General features: G+C 39.1%; 1 protein-coding gene across 1 annotated transcript; it reads left to right on the top strand.

Moving 5' to 3' along the window:
• Window positions 1-4,741: 4,741 nt before the first annotated feature.
• On the top strand, window positions 4,742-8,923 carry KRT24 (keratin 24; the record flags this gene model as incomplete). Its single annotated transcript, XM_081029525.1, has 8 exons — window positions 4,742-5,278; window positions 6,241-6,323; window positions 6,873-7,029; window positions 7,313-7,474; window positions 7,574-7,699; window positions 8,072-8,289; window positions 8,509-8,621; window positions 8,820-8,923. The coding sequence occupies 8 exons, from the start codon at window positions 4,742-4,744 to the stop codon at window positions 8,921-8,923; spliced, it is 1,500 nt and encodes a 499-aa protein (XP_080885651.1).
• Between the last annotated feature and the right edge of the window lie 13,297 nt (window positions 8,924-22,220).

Genomic DNA, 22,220 nt, shown 5'->3' with positions numbered 1-22,220 from the left:
AACAGTTTTATTGAGATACAATTCATATACCATATAATTCACCCTTTTAAATGTTCAATGATTCTTAGTATATTCAGAGTTGTACAACCCTAACCACAATGAATTCTAGACCATTTTATCCCCTCAAAAAGAAACCCCGTTACCCATTAGCAGTCACTCTTCATTCCCCAAGCTCTAGGCAACCACTAATCTACTTTATGTTCCATAAATGTATCTACTCTAAGCTATGCACATAAATGGAATCATATCACATGTGGTCTTCTGTACCTGGCTTCTTTCACTTAGCATGTTTTTAATATTCATCCATGTTGTAGCATTTATCAGTACTTCATTATTTTTGTTGTTGAATAATACTATTGCATCAATATACCACATTTTATTTATCTGTTCATCAAATGATCAATATTTGTTTGCTGTGAGCACTCATGTACAAGTTTTTATGTGAAAATGTTTTAATTTGTTTCATTTCATATGTTTTTATTTCTCTTGGGGTGGAATTATGAGTTTATGTTAACTCTATGTTTAAGCTGTTGAGGAACTGCCAGAGTGTTTCCCATTGCAGCTGCACCATTTTATTTCCATCAGCAGTGTATGAGGGTTCCAATTTCTTCACATCCTTGTCAACATTTGTTATTGTCTTTTTTACTATGATTATAGCAATCCTAGTGGATATTGTGTTGTCTCATTATAGTCCCACAGTGACTTAAAATCTATTGTTTTATAGTAGTCCAGAACTATGCCAAAAAAAAAAATGATTATGACATAAAATATTTGATAGGCCTGCAGTTTTCCAGCTTTCTTATGGTGTCAACAATGCATACAGATTAGTTAAGATGGCACCTGCTCTTTAGGAACTTACTCTCTACTGAAAAGATAACACTAATATGAATGAAAATAAGGAAATCAAGTGTTTTTTTAAAGGAACTATGAGAAATGACTTAAACTTCCAGATATCAAAACACTGGTATAGCGGATACTGCCCAGGGCTGACTCATCCAGCCTCTACCATGCTGGGAGTATGGGCTGCTAGCAGCTCACAGCTGTGCCCCTCATTGGGCATTGCCCTTGGCAGCAGGGGCCTCCCTTGCTCAAGACTATTCCCCTTTCCCCAAGAAAACGCCCATGGGCCAGTAACTGGCTGATGGGCAGGATACAAAGGCTCAGCCCTTTTGCCTCAAATTGGACAACTCTGAAGGCCCAGTTCAATACATCTCAAAGAATCAGCTGAAGCCTCCATTAAAACAGCATTGTAGTCGGCCTCTCCCTGGGCCCTGTCCTGCTTTCCTCACTTTCTTACAGATATTATCTCCCAAGAGAAACTCCTTGATGAACCTCTGTAACCATTTTTCCATCTTGGAGCTTGTTTCCAGTGAACAAGAATTAAGAAAATAGTATAAAGTTCCAACAATGAAAACAAAGTGTCACTGACACAGAAATCAAAACCCCATAAAAAGACACACCTATATATAAGAATGGCACTTTCAAATCAGTTGTGCAAAAGGAGATTATTCAATAAAAACTACTAGAATAATTAGTTAATGGAGGTGTGGAGGTGGGTGAGGGGAGGGTGTAAAATAGTTACCTCATATCACACACCAAAATAAATTCCACCAAAAATTACAGAAATAAAATAAAGTAAACCTTCGAAGACTTCAATTTAAAAAAAAGAAAGACTATTTAGATATTTAGGGAACAGTAGAGTTTTCTTAAATCAAAAAAACAAAAGCTGAAAGCTTGAAGGTAAACATAAAGATGTATCTGTATCACGAAAATAATATACAGTAAGAAGCACGACAAAATTGAAAGAAAACATTTTAAACCTTAATAAAATATGGTAAAAATCCATTCCAACCCCAAAGGGAATGTGTTCAGCAAGCCGGTCTACCTACTTCAGATTTGGCCGGCACAATCTCAATCTAGTGCTATCTGCAGTTTGGCGCCACCTGCTGGCAGCTGTCTTCTTTGTCTAAAATCAAGAGAGGATTCTGGGATTCTGGGACCAGCGACTTTCGAGAAAACAGCAGTTGCAAGAATCTTCAGCCGGTTTAGTTGGCTTGACTCACTCTCACCCTCCCATTTCCCAAACTCCTCTTTCCTTACCACTGCCTCCCAGCTCTGCCTGTCCACCTGCCATATCTCCCCTTCTCACCCCAGAAAATAGGAACATTAGCCCACCTTCCTGGAGTCTAGATGCAGAATGAGAGCCAACAACCAATCTCTTTAAGTCTAAATTTTCAGCAATGTCACAAGGTACCAGGGGTTTTCACTGTGCTTGTCATATATGGCTGTCCATATATGACTGGTCTCAGATTGGAGAATATTGCCTTGAAAGAATTCCTAGGCAAGCACCCTCTTCCTCAATCTCCCACCTTTATTAGGCTTTTCCTCTGAGTGGACACCTAGAATCCAATTAAGGGGGATCTCTAACTCCTAACCTCTAGTTTGGCACAATTTCTACCAAATAAGCAGCACTCTCTATCCACTTCTCAAGTACAAGTGTGAACTTTTGCAGCTTACACTTCAGTGTAAGCTCTTTCTACTTTAGCTCGGAAATTTCAAAGTTTCATCAGATTTCTTTCACTTAGCTGTTATTCCTTTCTTTAAACATTCTTTTAGCCAACTACCAGCCTTTATGAAAGGGCAAAGATTCCATTTCATAATCTTAAAAGGGAAGAAAATTCCAATGATGGTTCCTCCCATCACCAGCATTCACATACCATTAAATCATTATCATTTAGAATTCTTTGGTTTCATAGCTTTGGGGAAGGGTGCAGCAAGATGACCAATGGACTGTGACGGTTGGTGCATTTTTTACTTACCTGAGAAGGGTGTAATGAGAATTACGCCCAGCTTAATGATTTAAAGTTTATAAAACACCTCATAGCCCTTAGAGAGATGGTACCCTGAATGTAAGACTGGTAACACACCACTACTGCAAAAACAATGCAGGTAGAACATAAAAGCTAAAGCTAATACCCTACAGAGCTACACAGCAAAGGGAATTATCACCTACGTGTTGCAATCAAAGGCAACCTAAAGAAAAATTAAAAGGCAGAATGTTGGGGGGGGGAATGATCAAATATAAAGATTAAAGCATGCGCATAGAACAGAGACTACACAGATAAAGAAGAAACTTTTATAAAAAAAAAGTCAGCTACTTGAGCATAAAGCTAAGAAGGCCAAGAAATATTTTTGAAAGCATCTACACTTTTTTTAAAAAGACCCTTTTTAAAAAAACTGGGTAAAATGCACATAACATAAATTTGACCATCTAAAGTTAACCGTTTTTAAATTCAGTAGTGTTAAATACATTCACAAGAATGTGCAACCAACCTCCAGAACTCTTTATCCTGCAGAACTAAAACTCTATACCCGTTAAACAATTCCCCATTTCCTCTCCCCCCAACCCCTGGCAACCACCGCTCTATTTTTCGTCTCTGAATTTGACTAAACCAGGTACTTCATGTAAGTGGAATCATACAGTATTTGTCTTGCAAAAAAGAACGAAAAAAAAAAACTTAAACTACTAGCGGAGGTGAATGGAAATAATTTCAAGTACAAAGGGAGTCAAAAACAGGAAACAAAAAGTGAACTGGAGAGGATTCTAGATTTCAGTATCTATAAAATGACCTCAGTCATAACATTAGTTATCAGAGGTGGATACGAATTCTCTTTTCTAAAATCTTTTAAACAAAAACAGAAAAAGACATGAGCAGAGAGTAGACTGGGGAAACTCCAGATTTCAGTGTCTGCAAAACAACTCTGTAACATTGGTTATCAGAAGTGGATTCAGATCCTCTCCTCCAGATATATTTAAAACACACATGAAATCAGTATCATCTCTTAGTTTCTTAAGATTTGATTCTAAAGAAGGAAGGTAGTATCACTATATCAGATACAAATTCAATCAAAAACATAACAATCTTTATAGCATCACACCAGTCACAATGCACTCTGAACAATCTGCCTAAAATCTTTTCCAGTCTTCCTAGGCATTCTTTGCTCGAATAAACGTGCTGCTGAGATCTAATCATATGTACATGGAATACTATTATTTATTTACATTTTTCTTATTAACAGTAAAAATATCTAAAATGATCTCAAAATACAAAGAAGACAATAAGCTAAAAATCACAAATTTCAACCACCTTAAAAATATGCTGATTGAGATAATCATACAGAAGGGCAATTAAGAAAATCAAAAATGAATGCTGATGCTAAAACTAATGTCAATTTTAAGAGAACAATACAAACAAAAAGTTACAACTTTGATGGGAAATTTCCACTCGTATCATATTATTTTAATGATACTTGTTAATCTGGAAATAAGCCCTGCAATTAAGAAATCATGAAGTAAATTTCATAGAATTACTCCCTCAGAAAAGAATTAATCAGTCATCCAAACCTCTGGAAGATTAAAACTGTAATTCTGGGGGGGGAAAAAAAAGAGTAAAAAAAAAAAACTTTTTTTGCTTTGCTCCACCTTATTATTTTTTTTCTTGATATGGTAAATGCCCCAAGGCTCTGACCCAGCTTCGGAAAAAGAGCCAGTAGAGTGGGTTCATAGAAAAGAAATTATCCTATTGCGGATTAGCAAAACTGAAACAGGGATTAAGAAGTGACACAGAAAAGCAACACCCTAAAAGTGTGTACATAAGGGCCAAAAAGGCAGCCTGCGAATCCTCTCTTGACTGTCACCTCTCCTATCCACCTTGACAAGCTAAACATCTGTAGGAGCATTATGTCTTGCTCATCTCGGATCTCCTCCTCCCGGGCTGGCCGCAGCAGCTGGGTCAGGGCATCTGTTGGCGGCAGCAGCTTCAGCAGTGGAAGCAGATGCCGTCTGGGGGGCAGCTCCGCCCAGGGCTTCCGAGGAGGAGCTGGCAGCTGTGGCCTAAGTGGGGGTGGCTTTGGAGGCAGTTTCGGAGGGGGTTTTGGTAGCTGCTCAGTAGCGGGCAGTTTGGGAGCTTTGGGCTCCGGGGCTGGCTTTGGCGGGGGGTCTGGATTCGGTGGCGGAGCTAGTGCAGGCTTCTACAGCTACAGTGGTGGTGTTGGCAATGGGGGGCTTTTGTCTGGAGGTGAAAAGCAAACCATGCAGAACCTCAATGACCGCCTGGCCGATTACCTAGAGAAGGTCAAAGCCCTGGAGGAGACCAATGCTGACCTAGAGCACAAAATCAAGGAGTGGTATGACCGATATGGGCCTGGTTTAGGAGAAGGTGGACCCGGCCGAGATTACAGCAAATACTATCCAATAATTGAAGGTCTCAGGAATCAGGTTAGAGGCTATCCGTTTCTATTATTTCTGTGTCTTTCACTTTTATTCATATCATGTATTGTAACGAAGATTTTAAGTCAAGGAATTACTTGAAAACATTATTTGCTTGTTGTATATGTAAAATGAGACTTGCTATATTTTAACTATGGCAGTACTGCATATGACATCCAACCACATTAATTTCCTCTTTGCATTTCAAATTTGAGTATTTCTATATAAGAGTAAAATTTTTACAATGGCAGGCAGCTAATTAACATGTATGTATAACAGTGACAGCCATGAGTCAATACTAGCTTAATCTATTTCATGATTAATTCTGGCAGGTTGATATATTTTAATGTCTTCCAGATTTAAATAGTCTTTACAACTATTTTTATTCCTGGAAAATCTGGTACAAATTTATGTAAGAATGTGATAGAATCTAAAAGGTTTAGCCACTGTTGTGTGGAAAACACATTTTTTTAAATTAGTTTCAGGTGTATAATAATTTAATAGTTAGATATTTATTATTTATACCCTTCACAAAGTGATAACTTCCCTTCCCCAATCTACTACCCCTCTGACATCACATACAGCCGTTACGTTTCCACTGTTTCTATTCTTATTTTTAAAGACTTTTTTTGGATGTGAAATTCATTTTTCACACTATTTTCTGAAAGTGCTCATAGAATAACCAATCTCCCAAAGCAGCAGAAACATGCAGAGGGCTGTGTTCTGTAAAACAATGCGCTGTGCCTATCCCAGTAACTGTGCAAACTGCTACCTTTTGGCAGAAAGATGTAGTCCAAATACACCAGGGTTATCAATACTTAGTAATGACACGAGGTGTGTCATTACTAAGCAAGTTTTCAAAGCAATTCACCTTTAAAAGCTACCTTAGGGGACATCTAACCTAACAAGTAGGCATGCAGACACAAGGTAAAAAGCACCCATGATTCATTCACTATTTTTGTCTTTTCTAGATCGTTACTGCCACTGTCGAAAATGCTGGGATTGTGTTACAGATTGACAATGCCAGATTGGCTGCTGATGACTTCAGACTGAAGTAAGAAAAGTAAAGATCTGGAAACTAATGTTGTAGGAAAAGTAAAATTCAGTCTTTTTGCCTAATCTATTCTAAATTAAAACATATATATATATATATTAAAACATATATATATATATATTTAGGTCTTGAGTCATTATATATATGTTATATATATTATAAATAACATATAATATTATTATAATATATATATAATGACTCAAGACCTAAATTCACAAGCATAATAATATATAATATTATTATAATATATATATAATGACTCAAGACCTAAATTCACAAACATCCCAAGAGTATACTTTAAAAACCATCATTCCACCAAGAAAAAGAGGCAAATTAAAAATGAAATTTGTGTTATAAAAGAATATTAGCCATCTATAGAATTAACATTAGGTTCACAGTTTTCTTTAAAAAGGAAAAAAATTCCTAAGATAAAACTAGGAACCTTAAGTGTTTATCGACTAGCTCAAAGGAGAAAACTTCTTCTTGAATACGGAGAAATGCATGTACTCTTTGACGTGTACTGTACTGTCTTACTGCTGCCCCTTCCAGGTATGAGAATGAGCTGCATCTGCGGCAGACCGTGGAGGCCGACACCAACGGCCTGAGGAAAGTCCTGGATGAGCTGACCATGACTCGCTCTGACCTGGAGATGCAGATTGAGAGCCTCACCCAGGAGCTGGCCTACCTGAAGAAGAACCACGAGGAGGTAGGAGCATGTTCCACATTATTAAACAACTCTAGCCTACACATTTTCCCCTATGTCCATTCTGCAAAAATAAAATAAATTCTACCTGAATGGATTTCCAACTCCTATGTCCAGGAAAAAAAAGTAATAATGACCAAATTGTATCTGAATTTGGTGGCTTCCCCCCAACCCCTCCCACCCTCCCACCCCATCAGTGATCTAGTTCAACTTTCTGTTGGCTATGCATTTTAGGAAGTCATCGTGTTTGTTTTCATCACTAGTCTTTTTTTTTTCTTCATGCTAGGAAATGAACAGTATGCAAGGAAGCTCTGGAGGGGGCGTGACGGTAGAAATGAATGCTGCCCCAGGAACCGACCTCACCAAGTTACTGAATGACATGAGGGCACAGTATGAGTCGCTGGCTGAGCAAAACCGCAGGGAGGCTGAGGAGCAGTTCAACAAGCAGGTAAGATTATCACCGCTGAGTGGCTAAGCCTGTGGCCACACACAAACCACTTCTGCTCATTTCAGCAGCCCACAGTGACTGCATTTTGTTTTTATTTAGAGTGCATCACTACAAGCACAAATCTCTACTGATGCTGGGGCAGCCAGTTCCGCCAAGAATGAGATAACAGAACTGAAACGTACTCTGCAGACCCTGGAAATTGAGCTTCAGTCCCAACTGGCCATGGTATGAGCAAAGAGCTTTCCAAAATCTCCCACAGGGAGCTGCGCGATTCAGTTTTCTTTCTTTGCCAAGATGTTCCACTTGGCACATAATAAAAGCAGTACTAAGGAGGGCTGTATTGTGGTTGGAGAAAGCGTGAAACATTCCAGTTCAAGATAATGCACTCTATTTCCATAAAAGATTTAGTTTAAAAAAGTAATGCCAACATAAATTAAGAAAACAATGATAGAACAATATAGCTTATGATTTGGTAAAGGTGTAATTAATTCTCCTAGTACTTCATAAACTTTTGTAATTTTTAAAAATCATCAATGACTTATTTTTAGCATGAATGTTTTGGGGTTTTTTGTTTTGTTTTGTTTTGTTTCCTCTTAGAAAAGCTCCCTGGAAGGGACCCTGGCTGACACGGAAGCTGGCTACATGGCTCAGCTGTCAGAAATTCAGATGCAGATTGGCAACCTGGAGGAGCAGATCTGCCAGATACGGGGAGAGACCGAATGCCAGAACGCAGAATATGAGCAACTGCTGGACATCAAGACCCGCCTGGAGATGGAGATCGAGACCTACCGCCGCCTGCTCGATGGAGAGGGAGGGTAAGTAAGCGTAAAAGTCATGAATGTGATAGAAGGCATACCTTGGTGTATTTATGTTATGAAACCAAAAAGGGGGGTGACAGCTAGACTTGGATTTATAAAGTTACAGTGACCCAGTCCAGTCAAAGGACATCTACCTTCATCACAGATAGCCCCCTGTATGGAGGCTTTCTCCTGCCTTTGCAAAATGCAAGGGAATACAATTCTCTTTTTCTCCAGTGGTTCTGGTTTTGGAGGAGCAGATTTTAGAAACTCGGGATCCAGAAACATGGGATCCAGGGATTCGATCTCTGGTGACTCAAGATCTGGAAGCTGCTCTGACCAAGGAAGAGGTAGACATTTTTTTTTAATGTGCATAATTTTGTAATTTAAAAATAAAAAACAGGTTTTGCTTGTCATGTTAAAAGTATATACTGTCGTTTACTTAATCTTACCCAGAGAGAACATACTTAATGAACGTACATGAATTTCTCTTGATCTGTGTTCCTGTGATTGTTTCCAGACTGACATTGTGATTCTACGATTTTCAGATCCAAACAAGACTAGAGTGACTAAAACCATCGTAGAGGAAGTGGTGGACGGCAAAGTCGTCTCATCTCACGTCAGCAGTGTTTCTGAGGTGAAAGTCAAATGAGCGATTTCCAGATCAACAGGAGTGGCTTTCAGAGAAAACAATCTAAAGGACACCAATGAAGACATCGCAACCACCTAGCTCTCTTTCTGCGTAATTTCAGGAAAAAGTTTCCATCCAGAAATAGATGACTAACCAATATTTCTGCACCCTTTTTTCCTTACTGGAATGCTCTTTAAAAAGTTGCTGGAATAAACTTACTTTTTTGCAAGTTAACTGAAGTATTCCTAAATTTTTTAAAAGAAATTCAATATTTTACCTAGAAATGATCAATTATGATCTAGCTACCATATTATGTTACTCATATTAGTTAATTATTTAAACAGCACTTTTCTTCATAAAAATCAAGATTATAGCCATTTCGTAAGTGGGCATTTTTGACAGCATCACATTTGAACTCAGTAATAACTGAAATCAAATCTCAATGTCCCTTAAACTATAGCCAATAGCTGAGTCCACACAAAAGGATGTAGTTCTTAGAATCATCAATCTATAATTAATGCCTAGTCTCTTTACGTCTGTCACTGAACTGGGTAATTCATAAGATAAAAAGAAACAAAAGATGTACCTCCTACTTCATGAAGATTATATTTTTAGATGGAGAGGAAAGTTAAAACATGAAGAACACAGCAAACACTAAAGGGTATCGATAGTGAAGGGCTTGATTCCACAATAGTCACCAGAAGTGCCACAGGAATCTGCCATTGCATGTTTGCAGGACATTTAGGAAACTGGTCCAAATAAAAGTCTTGGGAAGTAAGGTGATATGTGATATGGTGCCAGATTTCTAAAAACTTGCCCCAGAGAAGAGATGCTCAGGTATTTATTCCTGTGCCCAAATCTAGCCACACCACTAGCCAAAAATTGTCACTTAGCCTTATTGGTGTTTCCTTTTCCCACCCTTCCTTGCTGAGGTCCACATGACAGTTTAAAGACAGGTACTGTCTGCCAACCCACCAACTTTTCCAAAGTTCTGGACACTGTTTTCAAGAGACTGCAACCGCCAAAGAGAATAAGTTAAAATGTTATGATATAGAGTTATAATATGGAATATTCTAAGAAATTAAGAGAACAAGGCCACTTTGTTTGGGAAGCTAATAAGTATTCATCACAATCATAGTGACAGGAATTATCTCACCGACTGACCATCTCTCATAATTTGACAACTAAGGTCTATCAGATCCTTTGTACCCTTAGACATTCTGGAATGCCCAGGGTGTTTGTGGCAGTGTTTTCTAGGAGAGCAAAAGCTTGGAAGGAGCTTGAATTTCCATCAGTGAAGAAATGATTGCAGAAACCATGTGCATCCCGACAACAGAATATAATGTAGCCATAAAAAAAGAATGTATTCAATCTTTGTGTATTAACCTGGTACGATATCCAGGATATGCTGTGAAGTGGAAAAAGAAAAAAAAAAGGCCAAGGGAGTACATATAATATATGGACGTGCATTTGTTTACACAAGTGTAAACAAAAATATTGAAGAGAGAGAGGAGAAAGCCCATATATATTTGCATGTGTTTATACAAACACAGAAATGTGGGCCCACACCAAAATGTTAGCAGTGATAACCTGCTGAGGCCTGGTGAGGACCTGGTACGCAGAGCAAGGATGCTCGCTTTGTCTTAATACACCTGTCAAATGCTTGACTTGGTCTATGGAGTAGGGGTTGCTTTGTATTTGAAACTAACTTAGAAAAACTGTAGCTGTATGCGAAAGCATTATAATAAATTAATGTCTATAATCAGTCAAAATAGGTGTTTTTATAAGTGACGTTAAACATCATAATTTTTTGAACAAACCCAAAAAAGAGGGGAAGAGATGAGTTAGGAGGAGAAAAAAAATGTACATCTCATAAGCACTTATTATGTGTATGCTGTATTTCATGTAATCCTCAAGCCCTATGGCATAGATATTAGTGTTCCTGTTTTACAGATGAAGAAAACTTGACCTTGGAGAATTTGCCCTTGGAGAGGTCAAATCATGTATTCAAAGTCACAGGGCAAGTAAGGGAATGAATTAGTAGTTGAAACCCTGTCCACTCTACCAACATAACTGAAGGTCTACAGTTTCATATATTAAACTCACAAGGTAGCTGCGTTCTGTAAACGTGCTGCATATATTTCCATTTTTCCAAAACAGCTTCTCTTTGACCTAAAGAAACCCAGCAGGCTACAAAATTCCCAGAACAATTCTCTGTCTACATAGAGAAGAGAAAGTTGTTGAAGTTGGAAACAAGAAATGCTAACGGAGATGCTCCTTGGCCTGAGTTCAGCATGGAAAGCAGGACATTAAATGCCCCTTAGGCCATTAAACCTGAGGCTGGGTTTTGAGAAGAGAACAAAACCAAGGGAAGACAGGCTCTCTAAGTAGGTCAGAAGCTGTGTTCTGGCAAAGTCAAATACAGCACCTTGAAGTGAATCTCATAATCTCACAGCGGCAGTAAAGGTGAGGAGTGAAATAGACAAGGCAAATATTTCATTGAAAATGAAATTTTTATGCACAAAAAACACATATGATATGTAATCTAAGTAAGAGCTCTTCTAAAATTTTTATAAGATGATGAAGAGATCTTCTGCAAAGGATTTTGTAAAAAAAAGAAAAATGAGATATATGTATTTTGAGAAATGTAATCATGGTTTCCAAGCATCCTTACCTATCCTTGAAAAAACTCTAATGGTGCAATTCATAAGTGAGATTATTAATGCTGGGAATTTATTGACCTTATGAAAAGAGCTTTTCATATTACCATACCTCTGTCCATTAATTCTACCACCCTGATCTGTAAAAACTCAGTCTACCACTGATCTGGAAATGCAGGGTGAAACTCTGGCAAAGGAGATAGCTTATCTCCAGAAGAACCAAGAAGATGTGTGTGCCCATACACAGATTTACAGCTTGCCTCTTTCTTACTTAATTCTTGTCTTCAATTCCAATCTAATGATGAGGTTAGGAAAAATCTAATAAAGGAAGCAAACTCCACTGCTATTGTGGTTGAATTCCTTGATGGTTGTTTCCTGTTCAGGTAATTAAAAGCCTACTGGCTGTTGCAGGCTCTGATGAGCATGTGGAGGTGGACACTGCACTTTGACCTGATCTAAGCGAGCAGCTCAAGGCCATAAGAATTCACTGTGAAACCATGACTGAGCAGAATGACCGTGATGCTAAAATGAAGTTCAACAATAAGGTGAACTACACAGTCAAGGTCGGGAAATCTAGGACAGTGTCCCTTCACTGATAAAAGACTCTGTTTTGTAATCGTATTTCAGAGCAGAGTGCTACAACAGCGGATTGCCACTATTGCTGATGCATCTGATTCTTCTAAGACTGAAATGAACCAAAATGGACTTTCCACTGGTGAATACGCCAAAATCTCCCCACTGGCGAATATGCCAAAATCTCCCCACTGGTGAATACGCCAAAAACCAATTTATACAGAGTTAATTTCATGATTTCACCTCAGCAATGTTTCCAAAATATTATATTCTCCAATGAAGTTTATTTTTTAAAGCACGTAAGAAAAATCCAAAGTCCTGGGCTTCTTCAATTAGTAACTTGGACAGGAAAGTTTCCATTCAATGTATGAAAGACATCTGGAAACAAAATTATTGTCTGCACATATCAACCCCTATTATATAAATACTACAGACCCCAAAATAGTTGAGACCCTGCAAATGTCAACATAAGATCGCTGTTGGGGAAATTCTGGGCTGGCTTGAATTCAGAATGAGATCCCTTCTTTTTTTCTCCTTCTTTCTCCAGGTAGGTGGTAAGGCAGAGCTCCTGTCTGAAGGCTTAACAGAATTAATGTAGATAAAATGCCTGTCTTAGGTCAGCTGGGATCTCGTTCAGTATCAAGGAGTATATATGCTATTTTAATTAAGGGGATTTAATACATTAAACTTGAATATCAATGTTTCACTTTTTGAATCAATTTTTACTTACACTCCAAAAGACGAGATTGTTCATAATAAGCCTTTCTTAAGTGTCCAAAATTTCAGAAGCAGTGAGATAGGAACCAGGATAGCAGTGTCATTTCTGTCTTCTGGGAAGCACACAACTTGACCTGGTAGACCTGAGCCCCAGTCCCAGGCTGTCTCTAAACTCAGTGCGTAACCTGGGATAAGTCACTCTTCTAAAAGTATCCATCTCCAGGCCTCATTTTTCATTTATCTGTGAAACAAGGCAGTTTCTGACCCCTAGGTACCTTCTAGTTCTAAACTCTATGACTCTATGCAACTAAAGTTTTTTAAATCAGAAAAATGTCAAAGTAGCAAAATGAATCTTAGAGGGAATTAAAATGAGATCAGATTTACTCTAATTCAAAGACTTTCCCAAAAATTTTGCAATGCATTACATCCAATGTCACGTTTTAAGGTAGGGTGTATCAACCTTGGCACTATAGACATTTGGAGCTGGATAATTCTTTGGGGAGGAGGAGGCTGTCACGTGGGTTGTAGGACATTTGAGCATGCTTGGTCTTTACCCACTAGATGCCAGTAGCATGCTCCCTACCAGATGTGACAACCAAAATGCCTCCAAACATTGCTATATGGAGGGATGGGGTCCCCTGTGCTATATTTTCCTACTCTATGAAAACAAATGCTGACACAAGATCCAAGATGGTGGAGTAGACAAACACTGCACCTGAGTCCTTCCATGAACACATTAAAATTACAACCAAATTATAGAACAATCAACCTGGAGAACCACCTGAAGTCTAGCCAAACAGAAGTCCTATTAATTAAAAATATAAATAAGAAGCCACGTTGAGACTGGTATGAGGGGCGGAGACATGGAACAGGCCCCAAACTCTTTGTGGTGGTTAAGAATCAGAAGAGAGGGGTGGACAGGTGGCTCAGTTGGTTAGAGCATGAGCTCTGGGCAACAGGACTGCAGGTTTGATTCCCACATGGACCAGCGAGCTGAGCCTTCCACAACTAGAATGAAATCAATGAGCTGCTGCTGAGCTCCTGGATGGCCAGACGGCTCCGTTGGTTAAAACACAGGCTCTCAACCACAAGGTTGCTGGTTTGACTCCCTCAAGGGATGGTGGGCTCCGCCCCCCGCAACTAAGATTGAACACAGCACCTTGAGCTGAGCTGCTGCTGAGCTCCCGGATGGCTCAGTTGGTTGGAGCACATGCTCTCAATCACGAGGTTGCGGGTTCGACTCCCGCAAGGGATGGTAGACTGTGCCCCCTGCAACTAACAAGGGTGACTGGACCTGGAACTGAGCTGTGCCCTCCACAACTAAGATTGAAAGGACAACTTGACTTGGATGGAGCTGATGAGTCCTGGGGAAAAAACACTCTACTGTTCCCCAATAAAAAGTCCTAGAAATACACACTGTTCCCAAAAAAAGTCCTGTTCCCCTTTCCCAATAAAATCTTAAAAAAAAAAAAAAAAAAAAAAGAAGAAGAAGAATCAGGAGGGATATCTCGGCCACAGAGGTTCACCCTGGAGGAGCAAGCCACCAGGCTCCCCAGCCCTTTCCAGTGCCAGGAAGAGGACCCATTTGGCTGTGAAAAACAGTGGTATTTTGACCATCCAGGTTAGACGAAAGGCTGCGGGGAAACCCAGACATCTTCTTAAACGGCCCATACACAGACTCACTCACTCACTCGCAGGCACTCATCTTGGGCTCCTGCAGAGGGACGATGACTAGAGGGGTGTTAGAGGCATACAGGGTGCAGACTGAGGTGTATGACTTCTCAAAGAGAAATGAAAATGTTTCCCTAATTTGCAAGCAGTGTTAACTTCAATGCCCATTTCTTTCAAGGTATGTATGAGTCACTAGTTTTTGGGCTAATTGGAGAAGTTTCAAAGATAATGATTTTTGAGGGTAATTGAACTTGTGGTACCTGTATGTCAACATATCACCAAATTTCATTTCTGGAGTCAGCAATGATAGATTGACTGAGCCGTTGATGTGATGAGACATTTGAAAAAAGTGATTAAGAAGGACTTGAAGCTTAATGGATTAGCATACGGAATTTTTCTGAAGGCAACAGTGTGAAAATATTTGTAAAGGGTGTGACAGAATGTGGAATCACCACAGGGCAACCAAGTTGTCCTACCAACAGTTTTGTTTTTCATATAGACTGGACTAAATTTTAGAAAGTTTATTAATTTCCAAATGTAATTGTTTGAAATTTAGGCCAAAGGACATTTTTAAATGTATTAAACTTAAAAAGAATTTTTTTTTTAACTGAATGGACCAATGGTGTATGAAGCCAAAAAGAAACAAAAGTCAAATTGAGGTAGCCAAAAAAATTAAAAGAAATTTTAAAACGTTCACAAATTTTAGAACACTTTGTACCACGGTTGGCATAGTATTGCAGACCACAGTCTTAAAGAAATCAGCAACTGTGTTAAGCACTAATTCAGAAAATGAATCATGCACACTTATATCTTATTACCAGATTATTTTTCATACATAGCTCAAAACTTATTGATTGCTAACTATATATGGTTATAGTTAAGAGTTAAAAGGTACTGTAGCTAAACTACCAAAAGCATCATAGAGTTGAAAAAAGAATAGGTTCTGTTTTATTCAATCTTTAAGAGTAACACTGAAAATTTATCAAAGAGAATAGAAAATGTTTTCCTAATTCTCAAACAGTGCTGACTTCAGTGAACATCTCCTTTAAAGCGTGAGTAGCTAGTCTTGTGGCTGCTTGGGGAGGTTTCCAAGATAATGATTTTTAAGGGTAAAAACTACAGACCCCAAATGCTCTAAATTATTCACAGAAGTATTTACATTATTCATGTAAAATGATATGATCTATAGATGTAATTAAGTTGCATTAAACTTAATAATTGCTGGTTTGCCACGTTAGTGTCTTTAAACTGAGTACAGCCCCACGCCCAAAAGGCAAAGATTATCATTCTGTCCTAAATATACAACAGTAATCCCTAAGAGAGCAACTCCTCTCCTAGTTATACAATGAAAAAGTCAAAACAAACCTGAGCCTTGCAATGAACATTCCCAGAACTCAAAACGTATTTTTTAAGAGAAGTTTCACAATAATCAGTTTATTTTCAAGACAAGATATAAAGTCAATAAAAGATTGTCTACACTGATATTCATTTGTTCAAAAACATTAAATAAGCATTAAGTCTAAGGGATTAGTGGGCGTCGGGGCAGGTTCCAAAGAAACGTAACACCTGCACTCTGCCCTTGAGACATTCACAGTCTAGTTAAGAAAACAATTACCAAGCATTTTGAACCTCACTTAAATGTTATGTAGAAATAGAATTTTTGTCAATCTGTGTATTTTACAGGTCATTCGTTTAATAGCCAAGATTGATACTACCTCTTCCTAATCTGTGGGGAAAATACAATTAAAAACAAACAAAAAATTTTTTTTGTACAGCTACAATTTATCTTGTAAAATGCAAAACGTCTTTTGTTTGAAAAGCCTCACTATGCCACTTCTGAGATTCCAGGCTTTATACACCAAGCTTACATAGAAAGGGATCCACATTTACATACAAGTGTACTATCAGCTATGCACACTGTATTCTCCAAAGCTATCCAACAGTACTGAGCAGCTGGAAGGTGCTCAGACACTTAGAGACTGACTGGGAAGTTAAAAGCAAGGGAAGAAGAGAAAGATGGGGAGACAGAGGCAGCTGGTAGCAGCTGTCAGGGAGCAGAGTCCCAAAGAAAGCTCTGCACTGGCAGTGAAAAACTAAGCAGGCAGTGGGCATCATGGAGAAGTAAGAGGGCAGAAAGGGGTAGCGGATGTGAGCATTTGCTTCTGGAATAGGTACACAGAGCTAGCCAGTGTGGGCCATGGGAGGGCATTTGAGCCTGAAAATAGAACTCAGTGATGCAAGACATTATGTGAAAACCAATAAGCAAAAATCATATCGAAAGATATGTGAACTTTGGTTACAGGTTAGACGCCAGATCCACACAGGTCTCTTCATGAAGAAGCTACTGGAGAAGACAAAAGAGGAAAACCAAAGCTGACTCCTGCTTCCAAGGCATTTGAAACACAAAAATGCTTGATTCTGAGGACTGACTAGACTATCACTGCTACAATAGTTGTTCAGGACCAGGAAGAGACCAGCCCTATTGTCAGGGAAGGGTCTTACCAAGACACAAGTTTGCCTTGGGGGGCAGGGGATGTTGAAAGCCAAGCAAAGGAATTTCTGTAAACTCTTGCCTCCTCCATCATCGGCCACCCTCTCCACCTCTCCCCTCTACCTCTTCCACTTTACTATTTCTCTTTACCAGAAAACACTCCACACCATAGAGATGACCATACTATCTCTAATAAAGGTTCCAAATCTGGCACAGAATGTCTTCCCATCCATGCTAAAATCTTCCCTCAAAAGCCCTTTTTTTTTTTTTTAACCACATCTGGATATTTCATATAAATAGAAGCATGCAATATGTGTCCTTTTGCGTCTGGATTTTTTCACTTAGTGTAATGTTTTCAAGGCTCATCCATGTTGTAGCTCATATCCGTACTTCATTCCTTATTATGGCTGAGTAATATGGTATTATGTGGATATGCCACAATTTGTGTATTCATTCATCTGTTGAAACTTGTATTAGTTCCACCTTTCAGCTATTTTGACTAATGCTGCTATCTATAGAAACAGAAAGCAAATTGGTGGTTACTTAGGCTGGGGGGACATAGAAATGAGGAGTGACTGCTTAATGAATACTTCCTTTTGAGAATGGAGGTTTTCTTTTGAGTTGATGAAAATGGTTTGGAACTAAGAGATGTATTGGTTATAAAACATTGTGAATGTACCTTTTCAAATGGTAAACTTTATGTTATATAAATTTCACCTCCTTTAAATTTCAAGGCAAAGCTTCCACCTGCCTAAAATGTGGGTTAAACTACAAATAGAAAATGTTACATATTTTTAAACAGATTGACTGTAACACGTAGGCTTATCCCTCACAGCCAAGGTCAAATCCTACCTCCTCTGTGAAGTCTGCTGGGGAAATATAATTAAAAACAAAATATTCTCCCCATCCAGAAATCCTCCCCACAAAGTTAGGAGAGAAAGAAAACACTTGAATAAATATTAAGCCAGAATGCAATGCACAACACAGGCAACCCGCTAAGGAATTGCAAAGACAGAAAAGAATCTCACTCCATTTTATAGCCAAACAGATAGAACCCATTACACACATGTTCTCAACATAAATGATAACTAGCCTCAAGTAAGTGGACCACCATCTGCGTTTGTTAATAGGCTTTATATAAAAGAAAAACAAGTTCTTCATATCTTTCCAAAAGGAGGTAGTTTTGGAGCAAGGCATCCACTCAAGTTAAGCTCCTACCTCCCTACAAAAACTGGGAGACAGGGGTGCCATTTTCCTTGGATGTTTACATCCCCCAGATACGAGTCCCAGGTCCTTGAGAAAGACATTCCTGGGTCATAACGCTGACCAGACGCTTATCATAATGCTGACCAGACGCTTATTTAGCTTTTAAAAAGATTCACCTACATTTCAAAGGAACAGATAAAGAATTTACAATTGCAAGGTTTCTAAAGTAAATGTTCTAAAGAAAAGGGAGAGGGAGTGTCTCTTCCCTTATTTTCAACAAGGAGAATTAAGCTTCGTATTTTTCACTTGTATTTGCCTTTATAAGCCTTCTCTGACCCATTCAGCAAAAAGTAATTACGAACTCCCTCCTCGAAGGTGTCTTTCTTGTGTCACATCCCATTTTCTACCTTGAATTGAAGAAATTTTGACAGGATTCCTTCTGCATCTGGTTCCTTTCTGCATCTTTCATGGTGCCCAGAACACCACCCAGAGCCAACACTTAGAAAAGACCTTAGACAACAGGTGAAATCTTTGTGGCGATGGAAATGTTCTGTATCTAAACTGATCAATGTCAGTGTCCTGGCTGTAATATTGTCCTATAATTTTATGAGATGTTACTGTTGAGGTAACTCAGTAAAGGATATGTGGGATTTCTCTGTACTATGTCTTACAACTGAATCTACAATTACCTCAAAATAAAAAGTTTAATTAAAAATAAAAAAGTCCTAGAGTGAATAAACACATGTGTATCATTAACCATCCAATAGTAGTTACAGAGAAACACAGACCAAGCTGAAGAGAAGAAAATTCACAGCTGCATTCAGGGGAAGAGTGGAGCAGAATTAAGGGATGCCTTTAGGAAACCCTCAGGAATACCTGTTAGGATGCTAAAACCTGTGAGGGAGAAAACCTGTGACAATAGCCTAAGGAAAAACATTTAAACAAAATTGAAAAAATTTAAAGACAAAAAGAAGACAACAGAGGTAAAATCCAAGAAAGGATGAATGTAAATACAAGGGATTAAATTGTCTAGAATAAAGTAACAGAGTGGAAAATGACTAAGACTAGACTATCTAAGACATTTAATAGAAGACAGCAGGGACAATGTCATCATTTAGAGAAAGGAAGTTTAGAAAAATAACTAATTTAAAAACTGAAAGGGAAGCTAAAGGAACACCTGTCAAATTGGTGAGAGAGATGTACTTTCCAGGGATCAGAAAAGAAAGGCAAGGATCCAAGATGATGCCTACATCCTTCCTTGAACACTGTGCCTACATACTTCCTTGAACACATTAAAATTACAGCTAAATTACAGAACAATGAACCTGGAGAACGATCTGAACTCTAGCCAACCAGAAGTCCTATAACTAAAAATATAAAAAAAGAAACCACCTTGAGACTGGTAGGAGGGAAGGAGATGTAAAACAGTCCCCAAGCCTCCCTGTGGTGGTTGAGAATCAGGAGGGATATCTCAGCTGTGGAGGTTCCCCCCAGAGGAGCAAGGGACCCCAGACCCCTACACCAAGCTCCCCAGCCTGGAGTACTGGTGCTGGGAAGAGGAGCCCCCACAACATTTGGATGTGAAAAACAGTGGCGATTCCAACCATTCCAACCAGGTAGGACAGAAGGCTGCGGGAAACACAGGCATCCTCTTAAATGGCCCGCACAGACTCACTCGCTCACAGGCACTCACCTTGGGCTCCAGCGGAGGGACGGTGACTCCGGGGGGGTCTCGGAGACACATGGGCAGCATACTGAAGTGTGTGGCTGCAGGAGGAGGACTGGAGGACAGTTGGCATTTTTCTGGTGAGGGTTTCTTCTCCTGTGCAGCCGGCACGCAGTAGCCATTTTTCCTACATTGAGCCCGCCCCCAGGCCAAATCTGAATCTGATTGGTCTGGTGAGCTCTGCTGCTCCACCCTGCGGACTCAGCTGGGACTCCACTACACCCAACTTTGGAACACCTGGGGGCACTTTCTCCACTGATTTCATGCATGCTCCCCCTACTCTATGTCCATTACTCAAATTCAGTTTCCTATGATCTCTCACCCTGAACTTCAAAAATAGCTTTATGTTTCTGTTCATGAACACAGGTTGCCTAATTGGTGTCTTTTCTATGAAATCTTTTTCACTACTTCCAAATGAATATGACCATGTGACTCCCCATTTCAGAAACCAGCAAGGACTCTCCATTATCTACCAAACGAAATCCAGCCTTCTTAGCATGCCTTTCCATGATCTGGCCCTGAACCACTTTTTTTCCTGCTGTTTCCTATATAATGCCTTCTCCATCTTTTCTCCCCACCATATGACCCAAGAGGTCACCTTTCCCCTTCAGGACTCCTCTAGCACTTTATCTGCACCCAACACACTTCTGTGCAAACAGTAGATATCCAGTAACCAAATGGATAAATGAATATGCCTTCAGTCTTGAATTCTAACTGGCAAGGGTCTGGGGCTCACTCTCATGGATGTCTGTCTCTAGAACCAGTCCTCAAACACAACATTTTGGCAGTTGTGAAGTGTGTTATAACTAATTTGTCCCTATTAACAAAGTACAACATTTTCAAATGATTTCCTTTTCTAATAACTAGAGCAGATTCAAGATAATCCCTATAAAAATGACACTCTTGCAAATTTGCATTCTGCTAGGATTTCTGAAGTATAAGAGAACAGGGTTTAACTATAGTTAAACCACTGAGAATTGCGTGGACCCCACAATTTTACATATGCCATGGCATTTAATGAGCTATTGTTACCAATTTTTTTAATAAAGAGTGCTATTTTTGAAAAGTAAATTAGCACTATTTTTTCCTTGAAAAATGACATTTGAGATCTTCAAATGGTTAACTTCATTACTCATATGCTTGTAAAATACCTTTATAAATACTACTCCTCGCCCCATCCATAAAATAATCTAGCACTATTTCCTTTTATCTAGTATGCATGTGGAGTGTTCCAGGCATGGAGCTCTCATTTGTGTGAGCCAGTAGGGCCCAAATATTAGAGCTGCATGGTTCAACACAGTAGCCAGGAGCCACATGGTTATTGAACACTTTAAATGTGGCTTGTCCAAATTGAGATGAGCTATAAAAATACACATTGGATTTCAAAGGCAGTATCAAAAGTGAAGAATGTAAAATATCTCGTGAATATTTTATATTGACTACACGTAAATATTGTTGTATTATAACAACATTGTATATGTTATACCAAATATATACAAATATATAATTATTATACACGTTGAAATAATTATATCTTGGCTAGACAGGTTAAGTAAAATATATTCAGATTCATGTCATTTGCTTCTGTTTATATCTCTTGACATGGTTACTAGAAAGTTTAAAGCTACATATGTCGTTTGCATTTGTGACTTGCATGATATTTCTATTGGAAATTGCTACTTTCGGGTGCTTAGAAATACCTGGGAAGCCTGTTTAAAATGCAGATTGCCAGGACCAGCCCGCTATGGAATCTAGTTCCCTTCTCTGTATTTTAGGCAGAGATTAACAGGGGCTACATAAAGTAACAAGAGTGTGACTCTTTACTTTCTTCCTTCTCCTCCTTCTACCAAGTAGCTGATTCTTTTTATATTTCACCACTGCAATTATCAAGAAAGAGAATCCATTTGGCCTAGTCATAAGTGACCCTCGCAAGTCAGAGCTCTTGTATCAGGCTACCTCATGGGTCTCTGGCCTATAGATTAACGGTCTTTTAGTCAAGTGTCCATCCTTGGACCAATCCATCATGACTGATGAGGGGGTAGGAGGAGGTGTGGGTCAGCTTAAACAGAGTACAGGAATGACCTGGAACCTCCTCTCTGCAGGGGCTTGGCTTGGAGGGCACTGTGGGAATACCCAGCGTAGACTGGGTGGGCCAGCAGTGAGTTAACTCAGAAATTAAGAAAGCATGATGCACATTCAAAGGTCCTAGGAGTGCTGGAGCCAAGCACTGATTATTTCCTGAACTTTGCTCTAGATACAATTTCCATCAAGCCA

This window comes from Rhinolophus hipposideros (assembly GCF_964194185.1).
Source record: "Rhinolophus hipposideros genome assembly, chromosome: 20".
In the NCBI taxonomy this organism is placed as follows: domain Eukaryota; kingdom Metazoa; phylum Chordata; class Mammalia; order Chiroptera; family Rhinolophidae; genus Rhinolophus; species Rhinolophus hipposideros.
The sequence above is the reverse complement of the archived record's forward strand: the minus strand, read 5'-3'. Positions and strand labels throughout refer to the sequence as shown.